The 17,231-nt window shown below is 51.2% G+C and overlaps 1 protein-coding gene across 2 annotated transcripts in view; it reads left to right on the top strand.

The window, feature by feature from the left end:
- Positions 1-3,247: 3,247 nt before the first annotated feature.
- The window catches only part of LPIN1 (lipin 1), a 153,249-nt gene continuing 139,265 nt past the window's right edge, over positions 3,248-17,231 (top strand). For both annotated transcript variants that reach the window (XM_012438849.3, XM_012438850.3), the window contains exon 1: positions 3,248-3,451. In XM_012438849.3, the coding sequence (XP_012294272.2) occupies positions 3,371-3,451 (81 nt within the window). In that variant the 5' untranslated portion in view covers positions 3,248-3,370. The remainder of the gene's footprint in view (positions 3,452-17,231) is intronic.

A 17,231-nucleotide genomic window follows, 5' to 3' on the forward strand; every position in this document is an offset into this window, starting at 1 on the left:
AGTCATAACAGCTTCTACGGGGCAGAGTCAGATGGGGATCCCAGGCCTGTCTGATCTGGAATGTGGGATTCAACCAGGATGCCGAGCTTCTGGTGGGCTCTGGCGTGGGTTGGGATCCCCTCCAATGATCATGGCCCCATTTCTTGGCTTACTATGTAGACCAGTGGGGCTTTCAGCAGCCTGACATGGCAGTGGCAATGTCCGACATGCTCACATGACAGTATTCTAATGTCCCTTCCCTGGGACATGTGTCACTCTGACCACCTGTCTCCTCCATCGGGGTGTGAGGCCAGTGCTTCTCCAGCATGGTGGATCTACCAGGGGCATAGTGTACTCAATCCAGGCCTCTGCCATCCCAGGTCACTGTGCCATGACCGTGAAATGTGCCATGGGACTGGAGCTCTGAGGACTGAGGCCAAGACACAGCCAGCTGCAGCCCCTTCCCTGGCTTGGTTTATAGGGGAGGCTCCCCTGGGACTGCACCTTCCTAATCAATGCAATGACTCCGGCCGTGCCTATGTTCAGAGCAACTCCTTCTTGCCCACGTGTTCTGCTTCTACCAGATCCTGCCAAATGCTGAACATGACCAGTTATAATTTCTCACCATCTTATCTCTCGTTGGTCATGAGGTTCTTAAAATATCTCGACAGGATGAATTAAAAATAGTAGGAGTCCCGGTGCCCCAGCTCGGTAGAAGTGTCTTAAGGGCTGTTATTTTCTGCCTTACACTTAAGGACATTTTGGGGCACTCACAATGGGAGCTCTTTCGGGTTGTGGGCGTGGGGGGCATCAGCTCTGCGCTGGTCTTTCCCCAGTGTTCTCTGAGCTCGCCTGCAGTGAGGAAGGCTGGGAGCATCAGTGTCCCCACGGCCACGTCATGGCACAGTGACCTGGGATGGCAGAGGCCTGGATCGAGTATACTATGTCCCTGCTAGATCCACCATGCTGGGGAAGCACTGGCCTTCAAGCCGTGAAGTGAGTCATTATGGGATGCCTGTTGCATTAGACAGAAGCAGCCAGCTACCTTTCATTTACTTTCCCATTTCATTCCCACCACAATCCCAGATGGATTTTGTCCGGGCAGGGGTACCCTCTGGAGGGAATGAGGAAGAGGAGCTGTGATGAAAACAACAGAGACAGCCTGCCTGGGGAGAAGAGGGAGAATTAGGGAGCAGCACTCACTGGAGAGCTCAGGAGGCCGTCGCGGCATCGCAGTCTGCAGGGACAGGAGGAGGACCAGCACCCGGAGAAGTCCACGCAGGAAGCCTGACTTATGCCTCCAGCTGTCCTCCTGCTGGCTCTCCCTCCATGGCCAGGACCAAGCTGAACGTCCTCTGAAACATCTCCCTGAATCCCTGGGGCTGTCAAGAGTCCACAGGACACCCCCATCTCCTGGCAACCAGACTGCCTCTGGGAGTCATCTACAAACCTCCAAGAGCACTCAGCATTTTCTCACTTCTAACCCTTAGCTCCTGCTGTGACTCCTCTGGGGATGCTTTTCTCCTGCTCTCCTTGTTTTCAGATTTGTCCTCTTCAAGACCCGGGCCAAATGCCCCCTTCTCCATGAAGTCTTCCCTGATCTCTCCACCCACAGTGATTTCTCCTTCCTTTGGCCTTCGAGGGAAAGGGTGAGAGGCTGGGCGTCTCTGAGCTCCTTCTCTGTGCCAAGTACTTTTCTCACATGTATCATTTCTAATCTCACAGTGGTCCTCAAGGTTAGGCAGTATCAGCTCCCAGAGAAGGAAGCTGAGGCTCAGTGAGGCTCACTTGGCCAGGAAGGGAAACTGAGGCAGTCCTTATTGTCCACTCCCGTTACTGGATGCTTAGAATGTCGACATGCTCACATGACAGTATTCTAATGTCCCTTCCATGGCCCTGCTGTGCTCCCAGATCAAACTGTTTCTCTCTCAGTGAAACTGCAAAGGCCTCTCCTTGAGTTGATGCTGAACCAGATAGCGGCCTCTGTTCCCTCTCTCCAAGTGTGCCCTCTGCCCCCACCTTGCCAAGAAACCGCCCTAGTCATGTGCCTTCACCCTGCACAGGTCACCTGAGCCCAGCCCATCACCACTCTGGACAGAATCCAAGGCTCATGCAAGGATTAGGTTTAGATGAAGAGTCCCACCTCTGAAGTCAGCCCGGCCCTGCTCTGCCACCTCCCAGCTTTGGGACCCAAGGCCAGTTCTGTAAACTTCTGTTTTCTGTTCATAACCTTATAGGGGTGCTGTGAAATTATATATGATCATGGATCTTCTTCTGGTTTTTGAGATGGGTTCTCACTCTGCACCCAGGTTGGCCTGCAGTGGTGTGATTTTGGCTTGCTGTAACTTCTACCTCCGGGGCTGAAGCCATCCTCCCATCTCAGCCACCCTAGTGGCTGGGACCACAGGCATGCATGACCACACCTGGCTAATTTCTTGTATTTTTGATAGGGATGGGGTTTCGTCATGTTGCCCAGGCTGGTCTCAAACTCCTGAGCTCAAGCAATCCATCCGCCTCAGCCTCCCAAAATGCTGGGATTACAGGCGTGAGCTTCCGAGACTGGCATGCATCCTCAACATTTACACAGGTCCTGAAATGCAAGAGGTATTCACCTGGAGAGCTGTCATGATGATGGATGGGGCTGAGTGCCTGCAGGTGGCCTTGGGGCTTGCTGGGAAAGTGGGTCCAGAGTGTGTGTGCCGTGCTCAGGGCCACGTGGGGAGTGCAGCACCACGCTGGACCTGGCTCTCCTAACACTCTGCAGGGTGCCGAGGCAATGGAGAGGAACAGGGAGGCCTCTGGAAGCTCTCATGCGAGACAGTGCTAGGGATTATTGTCTAGAAAGCACCATTTCCAGCGCTCAGCACGGGAGGCGGGCTCTCCCTCCACACCTCCCACCAGTCCCCTCTGGAGACAGAATGTCCCAGAACAAAGAGGACAAATCTGAAAACAAGTTGCGCAGGAGAAAAGCATCTGGGAACTGCGTGGCCTTGGGGAAGTTATTCAGTCGCTGAGTCCTACTGCCTCTGATGAGCTGGAGTGGGGAGGGCGGGGGTCCACAGTGTCCCGCAGCTGGCCGCCAGGGGTCAGGTCCCCTCTCTAGTTTCCCCTTCACAAAGTTGACAGTAACTGGCATCTTCTGGAAGCTTTGCATCCTGGGTGTTTAGGTCAGCTGGTCCCAGGTAGGAGAGGATTGCAATTCAACACTCTGCTCTTTTGCTGAGCCTTGTGACTTGGCTGGGGCTCCCGGGGCTGGTGCAAAGGGAAGCACGGCTGCCCAGGCTCCAGTGTCGCCCAGCCCGGTCCCCCAGCTTCGGAGCCAGTATCGTCTGGGGGACATTTCTCTCCTGATGCCGGGTGAGGAGGCAGCCAGCACCCCACAGGGCAGGCCATGGGGGAACAGGACGGCATTCGCAGCTCCAGCTGGGAGACCTCGCAGGGCAAGAGCTCCCCAGACTCGGCTTGGTCATGGGTAAGGGCTGGCCATGTGGCCATCTGCAAACACAGCCCCTGCTCTCCCTCCTTCCATCCCCAGGTGCCCGCGTACTGACGGGACCCAGAGAACATCTGTGCCCCGAGGGCCTTGCTCTGGATGGGTTTGTGCGTTCACACTTCTCCAGATAAGTGACTGGCCCAGCTTGCTCCTCACAGGCTCCTATTCAGGAGGCTGCATTTATAAAGGAGGATTTAGAACTTATTCAAGAATTAAAGGCTTTTTTCTTTGCCTTGGATGGAAAAGGTATAGTGATTGCTTTATCTTCAAAACCGGACCTTGGCGCTTTGTGAGTGCCTCTAGCCCATCAGGCACTGCGCTGGAATGCCCTTGTCTGTCCAGTTTGTGTGCAGGCCAGGAAGAGAGGCATGGAGGGTTGAAGGGACCCCTCCAATGTGGTCATTTAACCAGCAGCATCTCCAGTAATATGCTGTGCGTGCCGTGGGGCTCCTGTGGACCCCAAAGCCAGCGGCTGGCCCTACTGCCCTTTTCAGGTCTCATCCTAGAGGCCAAGGCTTTGTTGTTGTTATTTTCACAAAAAAGCCCAAAGCAGGAGTGGAGAGTGTTCAAATAACCCTCAGTGGCAGTGAGTCCTGAGGCTAGGTCCTGGGCTAGAATTCAGGGCTCTGCTGTTTCTTCCAGAGGCCAGGCTGCAGCGAGGATAATGAGTCAAACCAGTGCTCCGAATGGTGCGTTGGAGACACCTGCTGTGGTCCTCGGCTGCAGAGGCTGAGATGGCGCTGAGGGAGGGCTCAGCATGCTTGGGGGCAGGGAGCCCCAGCTTTCTGCATCCTAGAGGGACACAGCAGTGAGGCAGGCCAACCTCCTGCTGCTGGACCCCAAGCACCTGTCACCTGTCATTTGAGTCAGCTCCATCCTCAGGGCAGCACCTTCCTACAGGGACAAGAGGCCCTTCCAGGGCTGGTGCTCAGGCTGGAATGCAGTGAGGCTGTCTAGGGAGAAGGAGGCGTGGATCCCGCTCCCACCTCTGCGCTGTTTTGCAGCTTGGTCCTTTGGGCAAGTACTTCCTGAGTGGACCGGATGTTTGCAGGAGAGAGACATCAGGCTGGTCCACAGCACCCCTCTACATGCTGTGGACAGGAGCAGGACCTCCTCTTGGGAGCCCAGGGCAGGTGAATGGCACCCAAACTCTGATTAAGTGGACCATTTTTGTGGTTACTCAGGGATTACGATGGCTTTGTCTTGTTTCCATTGCTGGAATGTCTCTTATGTTCACCCAGTGCTGATGGGGAATGGCACTCACATCTCCCGAGTGGGCAGGCCGGGCTCCTGGGGAACTCTGCCACATGCCCCACGGGACTGACTCTTGCCAGCCCTGAGACGCAGGTGTCATTATCGTGGCATCTCTTTCACACAAGCCCGGCAGCGAGGAGCATGGCACTGTTATTCCAATTTGACAGCTGAGAAAACTGAGGCTATGAAGTTGGGACTTTTGCATTGCACCTTGGGAGGGGAGTGGGGGAAGAGGGACAGGAAGCCAGGCCTCCTGGGGCCCAGCCCAACCCTCCTGCTCTCCTGCACCTCCCTACAGACGTGGAAGTTTGGATTTGATACTGATTTGATATCGTGTCTGTTTTCTGCTTATGTCTTATCGAATATTAATTATTTTTCTGATTATAAAAGTATGTTCATTGTAGAATATTTAGCATATACAGGAAAGTTTAAATAAAAAGCCTGGAAACTTTGTAAACAGAGACGGTGCTTCCTTCACTGAAGGCTCCTTGTAATGAAACTGCAGAAAGGACGTCAACCCCGCCATGTGTCCCCTTGCTTTTCACAGCTCCTCCAACCCTACAACCTTCCCGTGTGTTTGCTATCCTGTCCATCTGCTTGTTGACAGACGGACAAGATACCAAACCCCAGGCTAAAATCCTCCACAGGCTCCTTGGCTGATCCACTGTGGTCTGGGTTTCCCCTACCCCTGCCCCAGCTCTCTCTGGCCAGTGCCTGTGGCATTTTGCTTTGGGGAGGCAGGCCTCCATGGCTCAAAAGGGTGATGGGGGCTGGGGGAGTCTGGCCTGCTTCCTCTCACACTGCAGAGCTGGCTCCTCGCAAGGCTCTGGGTGTGAAGGGCCTGGTGGCCTTGGCCTTCGCTCAGGCTGGTGCTGCACCTGGAGGCATCTGAGCTACTTGCTGAAGGGTGGCTGCAGAGCCGTGATACCGGGAGTGTCACTGGGAGTTGCTGCTGGGGACTGGGTCTGGGACTGGCCCTTGGAGGTTAGGGATGGCTGGGCCCAGAGTTGGGGCCTCAGCAAAGCAGAGGAGCTGGGACCTAGATCAGGCAGGGCCCTGATGGACTGATAGCAGTCCAGGAATGCTGAGGGAGGCTGCGGGAGGTCTGGGTGGGAGAGGCAGGAGCTGCGACTCCCCTGACCAGAAGCCCAGGCGGGGCTGGCTGGCTTCTGGGAAGGGTAAAAGTGGCTCAGCTGCCATGGGGCTGTTTTCATCCCTGGGGCTGAAAAAGGGCAGCCAGTGGCAGCATGAGCCCTCGGAGGCACCTGCTAAGTTGGCAGCTGTGCCTGTGCTGCTGGCCATGGCCATTCCCAGAGACTCTGGGCTTGGCCTCTGCGCCACAAGTATTTCTGGAGCCTGAGTGTGTACAGAGCTCTGTGTGTGTGGTGGGGAGAGGGGGCTGGTGCAAGGCCTGGACTCTCCCTCCTCTGCAAGAGGTCAAGGCAGATGCGAGTGAGTGGGGCTGCAGCTGGCCAGCCACAGAATTCACAGGGCACAGGTCGAGAGTGATTCTGCCTGGCAGGGCCGGAGGAGGCCTCTCTGAGAAGCTGGTTTGGAGGAGGAATAGGATTTCAATAAACAGAGCCGATTGGGGTGGAGCCTTCCAGGCTGCAGGGTCAGCTTGAGCAAAGGCTGGGGAATGAGAGGACAGCGTGTTCCCCTCAAGCCAAGTCTCCAGGGTTGTTCCTTGGGCCGTTTGGGACTTTATTTTTTTCTTAGGGTGTGTGTGTGTGTGGTGACATTTGTCTTGGCCAGGCACCTCGTCTATGAAACACAGCAGGCAGCCGTGGGGCAAATATGTAAGACCCAAAGTGAAGGCCAAGGTTCAGGGGCCACGAGGCCCAGACTCGCACCCCGGCATTGTCAGTTACAAGTTTTGATTCGCTGCAGACTTCGTTGTCTCATCTATAAAATGAGGCTTGTAATACCTAATTATATGCTACTCAAGATACTTGATAAATAGTAGCTATTATGAATACCAACGCAACACCTGAAAACAGATGGCCTGTGGCGACAGGCTGGGCTGTAAATACAATGGTGCCAAGACAGTGAATCCGTTTACACCGGCCCAGTGAACTCAGAGAGCACCGTACAGGAAAATGCATGGAGCTGGATCCTGAATTTGACTCTGTATGAAGAACTGAATTCAGTATTCATCTAGACACTTAGCTTGGCATTCAACGCCCCTCAAAGGCTGGCCCCACCTCACCCCCTGATATGGTTTGGAATTGTGTCCTCCACCCAAAACTCCTGCTGAATTATAATCCCCAGTGTTGGAGGAGGGGCTTGGTGGGAGGTGAGTAGATCATGGGGGCGGACTTCCCCTTTGCTGTTCTCATGAGAGATCCGGTTGTTTAAAAGTATATAGCACCAGCCAGGCATGGTGGCCCAAGCCTATAATCCCAGCACTTTGGAAGGCCAAGGCAAGGGGATCACAAGGGCAGGAGTTCAAGACCAACCTAGCTGACATGCTGAAACCCCGTCTCTACTAAAGATACAAAAAATTAGCCAGGCGTGGTGGCACCTGTAATCCTAGTTATTCAGGAGACTGAGGCAGGAGAATTGCTTGAACCTGGGAGGTGGAGGTTGCAGTGAGCTGAGATCGTACCATTGCACTCCAGCCTTGGCAACAGGGAGAGACTCTGCCTCGAACAAAAAAAGCGTGTAGCACCTCCCCCTATTCTCTTCCTCTTTCCTGCCCTGGCCATGTAGGATGTGCTCGCTTCCGCTTCGCCTTCTGCCATGATTGTAAGTTTCCCGAGGTCTCTCCAGCCGTGCTCCTGTACAGCCTGCAGAACTGTGAGCCAATTAAACCTCTTTTCTTTATAAATTACCCGGGTTCAGGATTTCTTTATAGCAGTGTGAAAACAGGCTACTACACCCACCCTCGGCTCTGTTCTTTCCTTTTACCATGTCCATGTGCTGCCCCCAGGACGTGCTGAGCCAGGCGTGTTAGCTGGGTCTCCAGGGAGGTGACCATTCATTTTGTCACCTCCAGTCGATGTAGGCTTGGGGATTGGAATTGGGGCCCCATTTACCTAGAGCTGTTGTTTGCCACCTGGGTTCTTTTGGCTGCACCAACCAGAGGCCTGGACAGAGGCTGGACGATGTCCTCTGGGGTCCCTTTCTACGGGGACCTCTGGAGCACATGCCCCTGATGCTGGCCAGGTGTGGAAACAAACCCAGGGAAAGGGTCCACTTCTCCCAGACCCCAAGCCCCCTGAAACGCCTGTGTGGGCTGCCGCTTGGTCCTGGAAGGGCTCTGGGGAGGCTGCCACCTCTGGCCATCCTGAAGGCACTGGACCCTGGGGTGTTTGTTGTCGGGGAGGTGGAGTCAGAAGAAAACTGCAGGCCTCCGAGGGAGCAGGGCTTCTGGTCTCTGTCCTCTCAGCATCCTGGGTCGCTCCACCCCTCCTGCAGGTGAACCGTGGGCGTCCTTGAGCTCCCCCTGGAGGTGACACTCTGCCACTACACTTAGGAAACCACCTGCCTCCTGGAAACCCAACCACAGTATCTGATGTGACTTTTCCTAGTAACAAGAAGCTAGGATGAGCACGAGCAAAGTTGGTGGTCACAGGGGAGCAGCCAGGCCAGTCCTGCTTAAACCCTTTGCTGTTACGTGTTTGCGATTGAACTCGTAGCAAGCTGCCGATGGAACACATCCTGCCTCCGGCACAGACGCCAGTCTTCAATCCATTCTCCCCAGCACGGATCACAGCCCTGCTCATCCTCCAAGGCCCAGTTCAAATGCCTCCATCTCCATACCGTTTCAGTTAGCGGTTGGGGATAGGGGCTCCAGTCCTCCCGTAATGTAACTTGCCTAAAATTTGTTTTGCGATCGTCATCTTTCTGCTGTAGACAGATTTTGTTTCCCTCTGTAAAGTTGGAGTGCAGGGGACAAGGCTCTGAACACAGCATTTAAGTAACAGAGATGGTTGTGGTCATGTCCCAGTACGTATTTATCGGCCTCCTGCTCCCAGTAACTGTCACACTCCCCAGGGTGGCGAAGGTGTCACCATTCGGTGTCCCCACAGCACCTAGCACAGCCTCCCAGACTGCCCAACCCAGCGCAGACCCTTATCACGGGAATGCAAGTCCTGTTTGTCTGGGTCACTCAGGTTTATGCCTATTGTCCTGTAATTATTTATGGCACCCTCTTTTGCTGTCACAGGTATCGGGTTGGGACAGTCACCCTATTTAGCACACACCTATTAAGCCAAAGCATCTCACTGTATAGCTTTCCCTCATCCAAACCTGTTCCCAAAGGTTCTTTCTCATCAGACGCTTGTTGGGGGGGGGGGTCCCAGTAGCCTTCCCCACCCCTCTGGTCAGGGCTGGAGTAGGGGACAAGTGTCTAAAGCAAGGCCTTCAGCAAAGTCCATTCCCTGAGAGACCCAGTTTGTGAAGCCTGTGACTGTGAAGCTCAAATGAGTTGTGTGACTCCACGTACTCTGCAAACTGTGGTGTGCCCTATTAGTGCCGTTTAACTTGTCAAGGGCAGTTCTGCACCCCTGCAGGCCCTGTAGGGGCCAGAGAAGAACACTTGATCTGGAATTTCAGTATCACCAGCAAGCTAAGAACCACATCCAATAATGCAGATCATATAAAATGCGTCATGTGTAATTTTGTCTCTGATATTTAAACATGCTCAAGTGTATGGTAGAGAGCAGGAGAAATTGGGCTGGGCTGGGTATACTTGAAATGTTAAGTCCAGACATGGGGAGATGAGAGCAGTTGAAGGGAGGTAGCCTGTGAGTCCGTTTTTGAGAGCAGATGGCCAGGAGCTGAACGTAAGGGATGGGAATGAGGGGCTGAGAAGAAAGAAGAGAAACAGGGAGGTCTGAGATGGCTTTTGCTCTGGGAAGTAACGGGCCCGCCCTTCTTTGTCCTTGCCTCCTGCCTCCTCCTGGACTCTAGGCAGAGGAGAGAAGATGGGGCGTGGCTTCCCCCCAGTGCTGTGGTCATCAAGGTAAACAGATTTGCCCTGCCCCGCACTGCCGCCCCGCTCCTCCAGGAGAGCTGGTGTTTATGCAAACACCATAACCAGGTGTGGTGGCATCTGTAATCCCTGATGCACCTAAGGAAGGGACAGGTGTGGTGAAAGCCACGCTTTGCCGTCCAGGTGCTCTGGGTTGGAATCCCAGCTCTGCTGCTTCTAAACTGGGCTGCAGCCTTGCCCAAGTCGCCTTGAGCCTCCCTGAGCCCTGGGCTCATCATCTTTAAACTGGGGCTGATGACGCTGCTTTACTAGCCCAGCACGAGGGTGAATGAGGTGAGCGCGAAGGATCTTCTTACTTTTCTCATAGCAGCTGCATGAAAGGTGGATTAGAAGAAGCTGCCAGGCAAAGTGTCCATTTACTGAACATTCAGTGTGAACTGTTCAGTCTGTGAACCCCTGGCAGGTGTCACGCTGGGTCTTGTGATTCGAATGGCAGCCCAGGGTCTAAGCTGGAGCTGGAGCACCCCCTTCCCAGTGCCAAGGCTGATTCTGACGTGAGCAGGTGTGTCTGCTAGAGCAAGGGCCAGCCGGGGTGATGGGCTTTCTTGCTATTTGCCTCCTGAGCTCAATCAATCCTCCTACCTCAGCCTCCCGGGGAGCTGGGACTACAGGTGTGTGTCACTGCAACCAGCTAATTTTTTAAAAAAGTTTTTGTAGAAACAAGGGCTCTCTATGTTTCCCAAACTGGTCCTGAACTCCTGGCCTCAAATGATCCTCCTGCTTTGTCCTCTGAAAGTTCTGGAATTACAGGCATAAGCCACTGTGCCCAGCTCTCTTGGTTTTGAAGGAAGAACCAGAGTAACGCAGAGCCGGAGAATTGTTGGGCATGGGGTATTGGTGCCAGAGTTCTCACTACCCATGGTGAGCAAAGAAAGTAGGACAGTGTTGTGGGGTAGATATGTTAATGTGACTTGGCCCATTCAAATTACTTGGGAAAGACTATTATTTATCCTGGGAGAAGGCACTTTCCATTTTGGGGAGGTTAAAGTATCTTTTATGAAAAGAAGAAAATTTTCCCTCCCTCCCTTCCCTCCCTTCCCTCCTTCCCTCCTTCCCTCCCTCCCTTCCCTCCCTTCTCTCCTTCCCTCCCTCCCTTCCCTTCTTCCCTCCCTCCCTCCCTTCCCTCCCTCCCTTCCCTCCCTTCTCTCCTTCCCTCCCTCCCTTCCCTCCCTTCCCTCCTTCCCTCCCTCCCTTCCCTCCCTTCCCTCCTTCCCTCCCTCCCTCCCTCCATCCCTTCTTCCCTCCTTCCCTCCTTCCTTCCTTTATTCCATTTTAAGATTAAAAGTTGACAACCTTATGTCAGTTACCACACATGCTCCCCGAAATGAAAGTTATAAAAGATCACTGTGTTTTCACTCATTTGCTTCTTCTAGTAATAAATATTCACTAGGCAACACTGTGGCCGGCACTCTTCTACACACTGGAAGTGAGCCGTGAATAAAACAAACATCCTGTCCTCCTGGAGCTTACAGCCCAGCTGGGGGAGAAAAGAATAAGCAAGTGCCTAACTGATGCGCATGTCAGATGGCAAGAGGGGCTGTGGAGAAAAAGAAACCCAGGGAGGTGACAGGGAGCCGGAGACGGGAGGATGACGCAGCTTTCAATGGGGAGGTTGGGGAGGCTGCCCTGAGAAGGTGACATTTGAGCAAAGACTTGAAGGAGCTGAGGAGTGAGCAGAGGCCTCGGGGTGACAAGGTCCCTGAGGCTGAAGCATCTGGGCAGGTTTGAGGAGTGCCGAGAGGCGAGTGTGGCCAGAGCTGAGAGGACAGGAAAAGTGAGAGAGATGGCGTAAGAGCTGCGTGGAGGCTGGCGGAGCACAGGCCAGCATGGAGGCAGCGGCCCCGACCCCGCCTTGCAAGGTCATGTTAGGTTCATGTCACCCATCTCCTGGGATTTGGGGCAGGGCAGACGTGGTGGACCTGCTGGGAGGCTGTTGCCGTAATTCAAGCGGGAGGGGATGGGGATTTGAACCAGGTGGTAAGCAGAGGAGTGTTTTGAACCGTTTGCTCAAATAAACTCTTTAGTATTTTATTGTGCCTCAGTTTACCTTTTAACAGAATTCAGAAGAGAAATCTAGGCTGGAGATACAACTTCAGTCCCTGAAATACAGAGTTTAAGAACTCCAGACCTGGTACATCCTTTCATTTTACAGATGGGTTGCCAAGTCCCCCAGAGGGCACCGGGTATCTTTGCTAGGCATGCCCATGGCAGAACTAAGACTAACAGTCACTTCCTGACTTCCCAACGGGGAATGTGTGTAAATTCAGGTGCCATTTTCAACTTCCCTTTGCATTTAGATTTGGAATACACTTGGTCTTGTTTCTCTTTCCAGAGATTTCCCTCTGTCTCTCTTTTCTCAGCCCTTCACATTCTCCCTGTGCCTCTGCTTATCCAAACCCATTTCTTCTTCTGGGGTTGTGCTCAATTGATAGAGCACTTGGACACCCTGGGAAACAGATTGCCTCCACCGATGTCCAGTGACCTTCAAGGCCTTGTCTAAGCACCGCCGTCTCCAGCAGCCTGGACCCACCCCCCACCGACCCCGCCGCCGACTGGTGGGATGCCTCCATTCTCAACCACCCAGCAGCTTGCTTGTAGACTTTGGCCCCCGCCTCCTATTGTGGTTACTTTGGGATGCGCCATTGGCACATAGCAAGCAGCTGGAGCTTGGGTAAGGAGCAGATGCAGGAAGGACATGACCAGGTGAGCACGCTCCGGTCTTCGGTGAGCTTTGGCCTGCTCTGGGCTTCATCCAGGAGTTGAGGATCCCTGACCCCACTTACCATGTGATCATCCACAGTCCTTGGGCTGTCCCTGTGAGAAAGCACTGCCCAGTGTGGGTGGGATGTGCCTGGAGAAGGGGGAACAGAAAGTGGGTGGGCCCGAGAGCAATCGAGAGATGCTCTGTAGTTAGCCCCAAGGTGAAACGGGAAAGGAAGCCTAGGACGTTGGGTTGGATGGACTCCGGGAAAGATGAAGGCTGGTGGGGAAGGAGGGTGCTGCAGGGTCTGGCATGTCTGAGGCCTGTGTGTGTTGGCCCTGGACAGAGGTTGCGTGGTGCATTTTGTGGGTGGGTTGTCCTGGTTTAAAGGGACAGGAACAGGGTGGGCAGCCATGGCCTGGGCACCATGGGCAGAGCACATACCTTCTCTGAGAAAGAGCACATATACACCATGAGAAAGAGCACTCCCCTTCTCATGAAAGTGAGCAACGAGACACCCGTGGCCATGCTCTGAGGGGGTCTGATGTGGGCCTTCTGCCTCATCACCCGCTGTGAGCACCATGAAGACGCCCCTCACAGGGTTTGCAGTTGGGATGTGTGTCCATGGTGACGAATGGATGCGGGTCTTTTGCTGGGTAAGTGGAGCCCAGGCACTCGCCTTTCCTAATCTGCCTCTGCTGCTGGGGGCAGAGTTTTGCTGGGTCCTCCAAGGCAGGATTATCTGGAGTCTAGATTTCAGGAATCATTCTCTCCACTCCCTCCCGGCATTCTGAATCCTACTCTGTTTCATAGCTTTTTATTTATTTATTTATTTTAAGAAGAGTTCTCGCTGTGTTGCTGAGGCTGGAGTTCAGTGAGATCACGGCTCACTGCAGCTTCGAATCCCTGGGCTCAAGTGGTCCTCCCACCTCAGCCTCCCAAGTAGCTGGGACTACAGGCACACACCAACATGCCTAGCTAAGTTTTATTTTATTTTTTTGTAGAAATAGGGTCTTGCTATGTAGTCCAGACTGGTCTTTAACTCCTGTCCTCAAGTGACGGTCCCAAAGCACTGATTACAGGCATGAGCCACTGAGCCTGGCCCTGGTCTGTTTTTAAACAATTCTGTTACCTGGTTTTGTTTCTCACTGTATGCTTCTTGAGAGCCTTCTTGGACTTGATGAAGTATATGAGCAAATAATACCGAAAGTGTGAAATAAATTGCCTAGCAGGGCATTATTGGACATGACAGGGATATGACCGTGAGACTCTTATAAGTTGTTCTGCAGCTGGGCTCAGGGAGGGACTGGGGGATGTGACATCTCCTAAGCTTGGACAAGCAAGGCAGGGGCAGGGGGGCTTTGCCTCTGAACTTGGGCAGAGTTTATTGTTACTAGGATGAAAAGAATGAGACTCTGTAGAGGGGAGAATTGCATTTAGTAGGAGAGAAATACAGAGAATCTGAACGGTTGAGAGATTCTGGCTCTAGCCCTGACCATGTGGTTTTGAGCAGGCCTGCAAAACGTGTAGCAATGACACCTTCCAATGGGGCTGTCCATAGATTGCCTGAGACCCTGTGTGGCCGCTGCAAGCCCAGAGATGCCCTCAGAAATAGCCAAGCTCACCATCACTCGTGGGGGAAGCAGCATTGGAGACCAGCCTTATCAGGTGGGTGGCTTGTGACATGTACTTTTATTAAGGCCACGGCTGGGCTGCTGCTAAGTCTCTTCAGTTTATGGTCTGCACAGAGTGCTGGCCGAGGGGACACTGGGGGCTGAAACCCAACCTGCAGTTGACTCATCACTCGGCTGGGCTCTGGGACGGGGGCTGGCTGGGACAGTGAAGCGGAAAGGGCACCTTGTTGATGTGTGTCCACCCAGAGGTCCTCTCTGTTAATTCTGCTTGGAGGGGCTCTGAGCGCCAGTGGTGGCCCAGGGAGTGAGGCCTCTCCACAGTTCTCAATGCTGCACTCTCTGACGGGAAATTCCTGTTATAGCTGAAAATATCTGCCAGCCCCTGTCTATAAATGGAATAAGAATGGAGCAACTGCTGGAGATAAAAGGATGGAGAGCTTGGAGCCCTCCCTTCTCAAGCTTCCTTTCTTTTCCCTACATCAACCCTGCCACCTCCTTGCCAGCTCCACCCTCCCTCTCCCCACAGTCACCCCAGGGCACCTTGCAGCATCCTTTGAAACTCCCAGAGGAAGTAACCTCCCAGAGCTCCACTCTGGAGTTGCAGGCTGGAATTCTTTTTAAAGCACACGGACTTAACAGTCTGTAGACTTCAGGACTGAGACTTTCTGCGTGGCAGTGGCTGGGGGGATCCAGTTTCCATGCCCTGCTATATGTTTCAGGCCCCACCTGTTCTTCATTTACCCCAAAAAGTGCAGCCCTTCCCAGAAATGACCTAGGAGTATCTAATTGTGTCCTGGGCCAGAAATACCCTCTAGAGGGCGCTGTCACGCTGAGACCCAGGATGTGATGCATGGGCACTGATCAGGGACCCTTGTCCCGTACATGGCAGGTGGGGAGTGTTGACAAATGGAAAATGTGTTAATACATTTTCAGCCAATAAGAAGAGACTTTGGTGAAATTCTTGAGTGAATTCTCTTTATCTAAGGATAAGGTGATTTGAGTTTCAAAGCAAGTCAAAATAAAGGAGAAAGGGACTTGGCTAGTTGGTGTCTTCACCTGATTTGACCTAGGCAGAAATTGAGTTTATTAATAGCCATTTGATAGGCACTTCGCAGTTAATGGTGAAGCAAGACGGGATCAAGTTCTGGTTTTTACCCAACTAGAAACGCCCACTGGGTGAGAGGTCACCAGATAGGAAGAAAAGGAACAGTAAGTCTTCTATGCTGAACACTGAGTTTAAGGAGCCAACTTGTATAATGGTATGTTGCAGACACGACTTATTCCCAATTTATGCATAATTCAAAGTGCTTCAAAAAAACATCCACGTCGATTATTGTTTTTGTTTACTGAGTGCTCTCTCTCCATGCCAGTGCCCTACAAGACATTTTTCATATTTTGTCCTGCCAATCCTTGTAAGAAACACACGAGAGATTCTTAGCTTCAGTTTACATGTGGAGGAACTTTGAGGGATTAATGAACTGCTCTGGTCTTTTCAAAGTATTCTGACTTTTTCGCATTTATTGCTGATGGCTAAGGCTTTGCCATCTGGAAGTTCTGCAATGGACTTTTGAGGCTTAGTATATTTGTCTTAAATGTCATCTTGTTGGTTTTAGACCTGACAAGGTCCTTTCAGATTTTTATTTTGTTACCCAACATACTGATTTGTCATTTCTAAAAATCTGACTGACTTGCTTTCTTTTCTTAACTTCTGTTGAATTTTTAATTTAAAAATATAATTTTTCTATCCTCTCTTCTGTTAGTGCTCAGTTAATTCCATTATCATAGAACGAAATCATATTCTTTTAGTGGTTCTCCTTAGCTTTTGAAAACATACCTGTAGGGTGGGTATGGGGACTCACACCTGTAATTCCAGCACTTTGGGAGCCTGAGGCAAGTGGATCACCTGAGGTCAGGAGTTCGAGACCAGCCTGGCCAACATGGCAAAACCTTGTCTCTACTAAATACAAAAAATTAGCTGGATGTGGTTGCGGGTGCCTGTAATCCCAGCTACTTGGGAGGCTGAGGTGGGAGAATTGCTTGAACCCGGGAGGCGGAGGTTGCAACGTGCCAAGATCATGCCATTGCACTCCAGCCTGGGTGACAGAGTGAGACTCTGTCTCAAAAAAAAAAGAAAGAAAGAAAGAAAAGAAAACATATCTATATAACAAATATTATCTAACATGTTTTAAAATTATTTATTACTTCTATACTCTTGCCAAACAAGGCCTAGGCCTCAGCTTACTTTGACAACCATTGGATACACCCCTATCTTGTTAGTCTTGTCCAGAGTTTTAGTTTTTGTTTTAAAGAAAACCCAATTTCATTTATTGTTTTCATTAAAAAAAAAAAAAAAAGTTAATTATACTATGTCTAACCTCTTGTATCTTTATCTGTACATTTTGCTGTATTTTGTATCCCATGCCTTTTGTCTGAGTTCATTTGATGGTTATTTTAGGGATGGTCTATGGAAGACAAATTCCTTTAGTCTTTGTTTATTCCTTTAGTCTTTTTTTATTTGAAAAAAAATTTGTTTTTTTGCATTTTCTTTTTCTTGAATGGTAGTTTAGCTCAGTATAAAATTCTAGGTCGTCAGTTGCTTTCCCTCAGTATTTAAAAAAGCATTAGTCTTCCCTGAGACATTTAAATGTTATCCTTTGCCATTTGTGCTCTGTTATATGTTTTGCTGTAATGTATAGGTGTAGATTTATTTTTATTTACCCTTCTCAGTATTCAGAGTCTGCTTTTTTACTCATCACTCGTTCATCAATTTTGGAAGATTCTCAAATATCTCTTCAAAAGCTTCTTCTTTGCGATCTCCGTAATTCTCCTTTCTGGAGCAATTAGACACAAACGTTAGCCTCTTACTGTATTCTCCATGTCTCCTAGCTGCTGTTTTACTTCTCTCTTAATCTCTGACTTGCTGTGCCTGTTGGATGCTTCCTTACTATATTTTACTTCATTAATTTTCTCTTTTAATGTTTCCTGTTAGGTTTTATGTACTATATTGATATTTATGTATTAATTTCAATGACTAAATTTTTTATTTCCAAGATTTCTAATAGATTATTTTCCCTTATTTCATTAATTTTTGATATCTTTCTGTTTCATCATTTCTCTTTTTAGTAGAGGTTATTCCTTAATCTGTGTCTTTATGTATCTCAATTATTCTCA

This window comes from Aotus nancymaae, unplaced genomic scaffold (assembly GCF_030222135.1).
Source record: "Aotus nancymaae isolate 86718 unplaced genomic scaffold, 86718_ANA_hifiasm-v0.15.2.pri h1tg000057l, whole genome shotgun sequence".
NCBI classification, from domain to species: domain Eukaryota; kingdom Metazoa; phylum Chordata; class Mammalia; order Primates; family Aotidae; genus Aotus; species Aotus nancymaae.